The sequence below is a fragment of the Nerophis ophidion genome, linkage group LG18, assembly GCF_033978795.1.
Source record: "Nerophis ophidion isolate RoL-2023_Sa linkage group LG18, RoL_Noph_v1.0, whole genome shotgun sequence".
Taxonomy (NCBI): Eukaryota; Metazoa; Chordata; class Actinopteri; order Syngnathiformes; family Syngnathidae; genus Nerophis; species Nerophis ophidion.
In genome coordinates this window covers 6,390,048-6,400,877 of record NC_084628.1, presented here as the reverse complement: position 1 = coordinate 6,400,877, position 10,830 = coordinate 6,390,048, and the positions used below count along the sequence as shown (strand labels likewise).

The window sequence follows — 10,830 nt, the reverse complement described above, 5'->3', positions numbered from 1 at the left end:
ATACCAACATAATTATACAATTGAAAAGAATAAATTAAAAATAAATTAGAAGACCCTGAAAAATAACCTAAATAAATCGAATAGAAAAAACAAAAAACGTTTTAAAGTGCAAACAATTCAAGTTCACTTCAGTTATTTTTTTACTGTCAGCATATGTTGGAAACAACTGTGAGCAGGGACAAAAACCACAAAAACAACACAATATTGTCCGCTGTCCAACTGCTCTAAATTAAGAGTTCACAGCTCCAGTTTCACTGACTGACTATGCCCAAAACAATGTAGTAATTACTCTTAGTCTTCACTGAAGAATAGTGTAAACACAATAAACATATCACTCTAATAACAAGAGCATAAAACAAATAATAATCAGTCAGGGCTGACTACCCTTACTACTCCTCCTCCTCCTTCTCCACTTTCTGCAGTCCGAGCATAATGTGAAGATTTTTTTTAAGAAGATAAGCATTTCGGCATGCTGTGAGTTAAAATACCTCCACACAGCCGACATCACTACACTTTGCTGAGCACACGCGTTGTCGTTGTTGTGATCACGTGGGCTGTGCATGCTGGATCAGAGACGCTCTTCTTCCGCGGCCGCCACCAACGTTAATTAAGGGGCATTGCCGCCACCTACCGTGTTGGAGTGTGATCAAACCAGTCACCTATTATAGAAGTGCTGCAGCGGCAAATGGACAGCTTATATCGGAGCGCTTATATCGGAGTTTTTAGATTCAGTCCGATAAAATCCGATATTCACTTTTTTGGCTAATATCGGACCGATTTCCGATATCAATATCGGATCGGGACATCCCTACTAATTAGGTTCATCCACATCAGTGCTTCCCAAACTTTTTGACTCAGGGGCAGGGGTATCTCCTCAAGACATCGAGAGGAGACATTATTTTATAATATAATTTTATAACTCCCTGACGGGCAAAACAGGCTTATAGGGATGATATAGCCTCTTGTGTTTTTTCCTGACCTAACGTGTGTGTGTGTGTGTGTGTGTGTGTGTGTGTGTGTGTGTGTGTGTGTGTGTGTGTGTGTGTGTAAAAAAAAAAAGAAAAGATATATATATATGTGTGGGAAAAATCACAAGACTACTTCATCTCTACAGAACTGTTTCATGAGGGGTTCCCTCAATCGTCAGATTTTTTTTCTCCGGAAATTTAAATCATCATCTCCATAGAGCTTTACAACAGATGGAAGCATGTACACAGCTGCGTTGACTCTGGACTTGACGAAACACAGTGGACCAAAACCAGCAGCTGACATGGCTCCCCAAACCATTGCTGACTGAGGGAACTCCCGTTGTCTAGAGTTCAGGAGTGGCTTGACCATGGGAATACAGCTATTGAAGCTGTATCTGTTGAAAAGCTCTATGGAGATGATGATTTCATTTTCCAGCATGATCTGGCACCTGTCCACAGTGCCAAAACCAGCAGTAAGTGGTGTACTGACCATGGCATTACTGCCAACTCCCCTGACCTGAACCTCATAGAGAATGTGTGGGTTATTGTGAAGAAGACGCTGAAAGACACCAGACCCAGTAATGTAAATGAGCTAAAGGCCGCTATTGAAGCATCCTGGGCATCCATAACATCTCAGCAATGCCACAGGCTGATTGCCTCCATGCCATGCCGTATTGATGCAGTAATCCGTGTAAAAGGATTCCCAAACAAGTACTGAGTGCATTAGAGATGCGCGGTTTGCGGTCACAAACGCGGAGTCCGCGGATAATCTGCAGGTCGGGCGGGTGACATGACGAAAAAATTGATTTTAAATAGATTCGGGCGGGTGGCGGTTGAACAAATTCGGAAATATATATATTGCAATAATCCCAGGAATGTAGGCTCATAAAAGTTCTTTGTTTGTCTTGTCTTTATTGCACAAGATGTAATACAACCACACAACAGCTCTCATGTCTCTAACTCTTTTCCCGGGACAACTCGAACTCTCACTTCCTGTTGACAACGTCACTTCCCTATCTCTCCCGGAAGTCCCGCCCCCCAGCCAAAGTCATTGGCTAACACCCCCTAGCCAGCCGCTTCATTATACATAGTTAAATGTTACGTTGAAGAGGTTCATTTAGCCTACTGACGTGTATTTATAAATGGTTGATTTATACAGGCTAGTAAGTAAACAACTCTTGATGGTACAATCCATATATCACGTCACAGACAACGTCACGCTAACATCACGTGACACCTCTGATGAAGGTTGCAGAAGCAAGGTAGCCCAAACTTGTCAGGTACAACACTTTACCTTACTAGCCTATAGAAATCAACCACTTATAAATAGTTCAATGTTGTGACCCACGTACGAAAAACGAGCAGCACTCTTTGAAACAGTATGTGGGCATACTTTTATTTTGAAGTGTCTGGTTTGGTCTGTCGACGGATGTAAGGAAGCTACTTACGGGTATGGCCAACGAGGTATTTGTCATTTGTTGGAATTTTACTTGGTAAAATGTTTGATCCACATGCTGTGCATGTTATTATTTTTACGTTTGTAAGGTGCTTTATTTATTACAGTTTTCACGGTGAATTTGAAGGGAAAGTAAGCCTTCAAATGAATCAGTTCAAGAAAGCCACTGTGTCTGTGCTATTTGGAGGGAGTTACACTTTCTAACCTCACTAATGCCTTGCATCGTCTATATTAGATATATAACAACGGGCGGGTGTGGCTTTGATGAAATGTTGCGGGTGGATGACGACTTTAGTGATGCGGTTGCGGATGATATAATTGCTTATCCGCGCATCTCTGGAGTGCATTAATTCAGTGGTCCCCAACCACCGATTGGGCCCCGATATGGGGCGGCATGGCGTAGTGGGTAGAGCGGCCGTGCTAGAAACCTGAGGGTTGCAGGTTCGCTTCCCACCTATTGACATCCAAATCGCTGCCGTTGTGTCCTTGAGCAGGACACTTCGCCCTTTGCCCCCGGTGCCGCTCACACCGGTGAATGAATGATTGGTGGTGGTCGGAGGGGCCGTAGGCGCAAACTGGCAGCCACGCTTCCGTCAGTCTACCCCAGAGCAGCTGTGGCTACAGATGTAGCTTACCACCACCAGGTGTGAATGAATGATGGGTTCCCACTTCTCTATGAGCGCTTTGAGTATATAACAATAGAAAAGCGCGATATAAATCTAATCCGTTATTATTATTATTACCGGGCCGCAGAAGATTTTTTTTTTTTAAAATAATAATAAAATATATATTTTTTTATTATTAAAGTGAAGTGAATAATATTTATATAGCGCTTTTCTCTAGTGACTCAAAGCGCTTTACATAGTGAAACCCAATATCTAAGTTACATTTAAACCAGTGTGGGTGGCACTGGGAGCAGGTGGGTAAAGTGTCTTGCCCAAGGACACAACGGCAGTGACTAGGATGGCGGAAGCGGGAATCGAACCTGCAACCCTCAAGTTGCTGGCACGGCCGCTCTATGCCGCCCGCATAAATCAACATAAAAAAACACAATATACACTTACAATTAGTGCACCAACCACAAAAATGTCCCTTTTTCATGACAAAGAAAAAAAAAAAAATAATAATAAAATAAAATGTTTGATTTTGTTTTGCTGTTATAAATCTTTTTTTTTTTTTTTACTTGGTTTGAGGAAATGTTAAAAAAATTTGAGATAGGATTAATGAGTTTTCTTAAGCTGTATGCCATAATCAGCAATATTAAAATAATAAAAGGCTTGCAATATTTCAGTTGATGTGCAATGAATCCAGAATGTATGACATGTTCATGTTTTTAGTTGCATTACAGAAAATAAAGGACTTTATCATAATATTATAATTTTCTGAGACAGTCCTGTTTAAATATATTTTAAAAAAAGTTCTAGAAAGAAATGAACCCGGAAGTACATAGAAACGCGTTAAACCGGAAGTAGACGGCTCAATAAATAAACGAGCCCAAAGTCTTATCGTCCACAATTGTGCCTAAATGTGTAGAATTGGACTATATTACACATGTCGGAAAGTAAGTCTATTCTCCTTTTTCACTGACATAATAGAAGAGGGTAGAATGAGATGTTTTGATACCTGTTTCGTGCGATTTTCTCAGTATCTGCAAGAAAACAAACTATAAGAGGGTGTTGTTGTTTTTTTTTAACCAAGTGTTAAATAACCGCGGGAAAGTTGTGTACCAAAGATTTTTTTATTCATTTTTATTTTTAAAAAATAATAATAAAATATATATTTTATTATTATTAAAGTGAAGTGAATTATATTTATATAGCGCTTTTCTCTAGTGACTCAAAGCGCTTTACATAGTGAAACCCAATATCTAAGTTACATTTAAACCAGTGTGGGTGGCACTGGGAGCAGGTGGGTAAAGTGTCTTGCCCAAGGACACAACGGCAGTGACTAGGATGGCGGAAGCGGGAATCGAACCTGCAACCCTCAAGTTGCTGGCACGGCCGCTCTATGCCGCCCGCATAAATCAACATAAAAAAACACAATATACACTTACAATTAGTGCACCAACCACAAAAATGTCCCTTTTTCATGACAAAGAAAAAAAAAAATAATAATAATAAAATAAAATGTTTGATTTTGTTTTGCTGTTATAAATCTTTTTTTTTTTACTTGGTTTGAGGAAATGTTAAAATGTTTTGAGATAGGATTAATGAGTTTTCTTAAGCTGTATGCCATAATCAGCAATATTAAAATAATAAAAGGCTTGCAATATTTCAGTTGATGTGCAATGAATCCAGAATGTATGACATTTTCATGTTTTTAGTTGCATTACAGAAAATAAAGGACTTTATCATAATATTATAATTTTCTGAGACAGTCCTGTTTAAATATATATTTTTTTAAAGTTCTAGAAAGAAATGAACCCGGAAGTACAACATAAACGCGTTAAACCGGAAGTAGACGGCTCAATAAATAAACGAGCCCAAAGTTTCATCGTCCACAATTGTGCCTAAATGTGTAGAATTGGACTATATTACACATGTCGGAAAGTAAGTGTATTCTCTTTTTGCACTGACATAATAGAAGAGGGTAGAATGAGAGGTTTTGATACCTGTTTCGTGCGATTTTCTCAGTATCTGCAGGTGTTGTTGTTTTTTTTTAACCAAGTGTTAAATAACCGCGGGAAAGTTGTGTACCAAAGATTTTTTTATTCATTTTTATTTTTAAAAAATAATAATAAAATATATATTTTTTTATTATTAAAGTGAAGTGAACTATATTTATATAGCGCTTTTCTCTAGTGACTCAAAGCGCTTTACATAGTGAAACCCAATATCTAAGTTACATTTAAACCAGTGTGGGTGGCACTGGGAGCAGGTGGGTAAAGTGTCTTGCCCAAGGACACAACGGCAGTGACTAGGATGGCGGAAGAGGGAATCGAACCTGCAACCCTCAAGTTGCTGGCACGGCCGCTCTATGCCGCCCGCATAAATCAACATAAAAAAACACAATATACACTTACAATTAGTGCACCAACCACAAAAATGTCCCTTTTTCATGACAAAGAAAAAAAATAATAATAATAATAAAATAAAATGTTTGATTTTGTTTTGCTGTTATAAATCTTTTTTTTTTTTTACTTGGTTTGAGGAAATGTTAACATTTTTTGAGATAGGATTAATGAGTTTTCTTAAGCTGTATGCCATAATCAGCAATATTAAAATAATAAAAGGCTTGCAATATTTCAGTTGATGTGCAATGAATCCAGAATGTATGACATTTTCATGTTTTTAGTTGCATTACAGAAAATAAAGGACTTTGTCACAATATTGGCAACACTAAATTGGCCCTAGTGTGTGAATGTGAGTGTGAATGTTGTCTGTCTATCTGTGTTGGCCCTGCGATGAGGTGGCGACTTGTCCATGGTGTACCCTGCCTTCCGCCCGATTGTAGCTGAGATAGGTGCCAGCGCCCCCCGCGGTAAAAAAATGGATGGATGGATCACAATATTAAAATTTTCTGAGACAGTCCTGTTTAAATATATTTAAAAAAAAGTTCTAGAAAGAAATGAACCCGGAAGTACAACGCCTTAAACCGGAAGTAGACCGCTCAATATATAAACGAGCCCAAAGTCTTATCGTCCACAATTGTGCCTAAATGTGTAGAATTGGACTATATTACACATGTCGGAAAGTAAGTGTATTCTCCTTTTTGCACTGACATAATAGAAGAGGGTAGAATGAGAGGTTTTGATACCTGTTTCGTGCGATTTTCTCAGTATCTGCAAGAAAACAAACTATAAGAGTGTGTTGTTGTTTTTTTTTTAACCAAGTGTTAAAAAACCGCGGGAAAGTTGTGTACCAAAGCGTCCGCTTTGTCCAAATCTGTCATCTGCTGCTGTTGTTGGTACTGTCGTTGGTACTGTTGTTCTTGTTGTGGCGGCTCCGGTCCCCGGCTCTGACTCTGACTCTTCCCCCACGGCCCCTTCTCTCCTATCCGCCAGCGCGCGGTGCCGTGAAGCCCGCCACTCGGAGGCCGGCGTGGGAGCTTGCCGACGCGGCACAACTGGGACGCGGCCATCGGCAACTGTCGCCGCAGAAACAACCGCAAGAAAGCCATCACATCACTCGCCCAAATCCGTGCGGGGCCGGAAACGCAGCACGACGTGTGAACTATGACTCGGTCGACAAACCAGCCAGGATTGGGTGAGTGGACCGTGCACGGCGCCCCCGTGCGGTCACACGGAGAACCGACTGCATTTCAGTAAGTGCAAGTCTGTATATGACCGCATAGTGGCGCCAGAGAGTCACATAGGACTATTAGGGGGGGAGGCCAAACTTTTTCCAGTGAGGGCTGCACACTAAAACTGTTTTTCAACACTGTTTCAAAATAAATCATCCATCCATTTTCTACCGCTTATTCCCTTTCGGGGTCACGGGGGGCGCTGGCGCCTATCTCAGCTACAATCGGGCGGAAGGCAGGGTACACCCTGGACAAGTCGCCACCTCATCGCAGGGCCAACACAGATAGACAGACAACATTCACACACTAGGGCCAATTTAGTGTTGCCAATCAACCTATCCCCAGGTGCATGTCTTTGGAAGTGGGAGGAAGCCGGAGTACCCGGAGGGAACCCACGCATTCACGGGGAGAACATGCAAACTCCACACAGAAAGATCCCGAGCCTGGATTTGAACCCAGGACTGCAGGAACTTCGTATTGTACCTTTTTTAATTCCATACATCCATCCATTTTCTACCGCTTATTCCCTTTCGGGGTCGCGTGGGGCGCTGGCGCCTATCTCAGCTACAATCGGGCGAAAGGCAGGGTACACCCTGGACAAATCGCCACCTCAATTCATTGCTTTAAATCTCTAGATCAGGGGTGTCAAACTCAAACACTGTTATGCTGATGACACCCAACTCTACATGCCCCTAAAACTGACCAACACGCCGGATTGTAGTCAGCTGGAGGCGTGTCTTAATGAAATTAAACAATGGATGTCCGCTAACTTTTTGCAACTTAACGCTAAAAAAACGGAAATGCCGATTATCGGCCCTGCTAGACACCGACCTCTATTTAACATTTGACAACCAGACAATTAAACAAGGCGACACGGTAAAGAATCTGGGTATTATCTTCGACCCAACTCTCTCCTTTGAGTCACACATTAAAAGCGTTGATAAAACAGCCTTCTTTCATCTCCGTAATATCGCTAAAATTCGCTCCATTCTGTCCACTAAAGACGCTGAGATCATTATCCATGCGTTTGTTACGTCTCGTCTCGATTACTGTAACGTATTATTTTCGGGTCTCCCCATGTCTAGCATTAAAAGATTACAGTTGGTACAAAATGCGGCTGCTAGACTTTTGACAAGAACAAGAAAGTTTGATCACATTACACCTGTACTGGCTCACCTGCACTGGCTTCTTGTGCACTTAAGATGTGACTTTAAGGTTTTACTACTTACGTATAAAATACTACACGGTCTAGCTCCATCCTATCTTGCCGATTGTATTGTACCATATGTCCCGGCAAGAAATCTGCGTTCAAAGGACTCCGGCTTATTAGTGATTCCTAGAGCCCAAAAAAAGTCTGCGGGCTATAGAGCGTTTTCCGTTCGGGCTCCAGTACTCTGAATGCCCTCCCGGTAACAGTTCGAGATGCCACCTCAGTAGAAGCATTTAAGTCTCACCTTAAAACTCATTTGTATACTCTAGCCTTTAAATAGACTCCTTTTTAGACCAGTTGATCTGCCGTTTCTTTTCTTTTTCTCCTATGTCCCACTCTCCCTTGTGGAGGGGGTCCGGTCCGATCCGGTGGCCATGTACTGCTCGCCTGTGTATCGGCTGGGGACATCTCTGCGCTGCTGATCCGCCCCCGCTTGGGATGGTTTCCTGCTGGCTCCGCTGTGAACGGGACTCCCGCTGCTATGTTGGATCCGCTTTGGACTGGACTCTTGCGACTGTGTTGGATCCATTATGGATTGAACTTTCACAGTATCATGTTAGACCCGCTCGACATCTTTGGCTTTCCTCCTCTCCAAGGTTCTCATAGTCATTATTGTCACCGACGTCCCACTGGGTGTGAGTTTTCCTTGCCCTTATGTGGGCCTACCGAGGATGTCGTGGTGGTTTGTGCAGCCCTTTGAGACACTAGTGATTTAGGGCTATATAAGTAAACATTGATTGATTGATTGAAATACAGAGTGGGCCAAAATTTAAAACCGAACAAAGCCGCGGGCCGAGGTTGAACGAATTAACCTTTTAATAGGGACACAAACAAGTTTTACATTGAATATTGAACAAGCAAGGCTTATATAACTTTATAGTGACATGCAAAATTGAGTTTCAAATAACAATCAATCAATCAATCAATCAATCAATGTTTACTTATATAGCCCTAAATCACTAGTGTCTCAAAGGGCTGCACAAACCACTACGACATCCTCGGTAGGCCCACATAAGTGCAAGGAAAACTCACACCCAGTGGGACGTCAGTGACAATGATGACTATGAGAACCTTGGAGAGGAGGAAAGCAATGGATGCCGAGCGGGTCTAACATGATACTGTGAAAGTTCAATCCATAATGGATCCAACACAGTCGCGAGAGTCCAGTCCAAAGCGGATCCAACACAGCAGCGAGAGTCCCGTTCACAGCGGAGCTAGCAGGAAACCATCCCAAGCGGAGGCGGATCAGCAGCGCAGAGAGGTCCCCAGCCGATACACAGGCAAGCAGTACATGGCCACCGGATCGGACCGGACCCTCTCCACAAGGGAGAGTGGGACATAGGAGGAAAAGAAAAGAAACGGCAGATCAACTGGTCTAAAAAGGGAGTCTATTTAAAGGCTAGAGTATACAAATGAGTTTTAAGGTGAGACTTAAATGCTTCTACTGAGGTGGCATCTCCAACTGTTACCGGGAGGGCATTCCAGAGTACTGGAGCCCGCAATGAAAACGCTCTATAGCCCGCAGACTTTTTTTGGGCTTTGGGAATCACTAATAAGCCGGAGTCTTTTGAACGCTGATTTCTTGCCGGGACATATGGTACAATACAATCGGCAAGATAGGATGGAGCTAGACCGTGTAGTATTTTATACGTAAGTAGTAAAACCTTAAAGTCACATCTTAAGTGCACAGGAAGCCAGTGCAGGTAATAATAATAATTAAAAAATATCAATGGCATATCAAATAAAATTTAAGTGAAGGCTAATTAGCTTTTAGCGTAACGTTAGCTCATTTTGCGGTGTGTGTGTGTGTGTTACGGACACATGCAGTCCTCTCCAAGGTTTTTCATAGTCACTGTCACCGACGTCCCACTGGGGTGAGTTTTTCCTTGCACTTATAGGGCCTTACCGAGGATGCCGTTGTGGTTTGTCCAGCCCTTTGAGACACTTGTGATTTAGGGCTATATACAGTAAATACACATTGATTGATCGATTGAAATAAAAATTGAATGCCTCTTTTCGGCGGTGGGGTTGAGGTGGACGGGGTTTGGGTGTATATTGTAGCGTCCCGGAAGAGTTAGTGCTGCAAGGCATTCTGGGTATTTGTTCTGTTGTGTTTATGTTGTGTTACGGTGCGGATGTTCTCCCGAAATGTGTCGTTCTTGTTTGGTGTGGGTTCACAGTGTGGCGCATATTTGTAACAGTGTTAAAGTTGTTTATACGGCCACCCTCAGTGTGACCTGTATGGCTGTTGACCAAGTATGCCTTGCATTCACTTGTGTGTGTGTATAAGCCCCATATATTATGTGACTATAGAGGAAAAGTGGACGTGGAGACAGGTTGTAGAGAACGCCAAAGGCAGTGCCTTTAAAGCCCACCCCAAATATTGTTGTCCGGGATGAATTTCGGGAGGGGCACTGAACTTCGGAAGTTTCCCGGGAAAATTGAGAGGGTTGGCAAGTAAGAGTGTTAGCGGTGAATGCGGTGTTACAGCAGCGTGCCAGCTCTAATGTTAATTTGATATTGCCTCAAAGGCCAAGTGAAATTACACTGCGGGCCAAATTTGGCCCGCGGGCCAGAGTTTGACACCCATGCTCTAGATCAGGGGCGCTCACATTTTTTCTGCAGGCGAGTTACTTTTCAATTGACCAAGTCGAGGAGATCTACCTCATTCCTATTTATAATTTATATTTATTTATTTATGAAAGAGACATTTTTGTTAACAAGTTAATGGTGTTTAATGATAATACAAGCATGTTTAACACACATAGATTCCTTTCTTTCATGAAGACAAGAATATAAGTTGGTGTATTACCTGATTCTGATGACTTGCATTGATTGGAATTAGACAGTGGTGCTGATAACGTCCGCATTTTCAAATGGAGGAAAAAAAAAGTCCTCCTTTCTGTCCAATACCACATGAAAGTGGTTGGATTTGGCATCTCATTTGTCCAACT

At 42.1% G+C, this 10,830-nt stretch overlaps 2 protein-coding genes across 2 annotated transcripts in view; one reads left to right on the top strand and one right to left on the bottom strand.

Annotated features, from left to right (window-relative positions):
- tmem160 (transmembrane protein 160) overlaps nucleotides 1–6,619 on the bottom strand; it is an 8,817-nt gene extending 2,198 nt beyond the window's left edge. Inside the window, exons 1-2 of the mRNA XM_061878624.1 lie at nucleotides 6,286–6,619; nucleotides 4,048–4,072 (exon numbers count right to left, since the gene is read on the bottom strand). Of these exons, the coding sequence (XP_061734608.1) occupies nucleotides 4,048–4,072; nucleotides 6,286–6,543 (283 nt within the window). The 5' untranslated portion in view covers nucleotides 6,544–6,619. The remainder of the gene's footprint in view (nucleotides 1–4,047; nucleotides 4,073–6,285) is intronic.
- The window catches only part of egln2 (egl-9 family hypoxia-inducible factor 2), a 69,848-nt gene continuing 65,480 nt past the window's right edge, over nucleotides 6,463–10,830 (top strand). The window contains exon 1 of the mRNA XM_061878622.1: nucleotides 6,463–6,629. The gene's annotated coding sequence lies outside the window, so the exon portion shown is untranslated. The remainder of the gene's footprint in view (nucleotides 6,630–10,830) is intronic.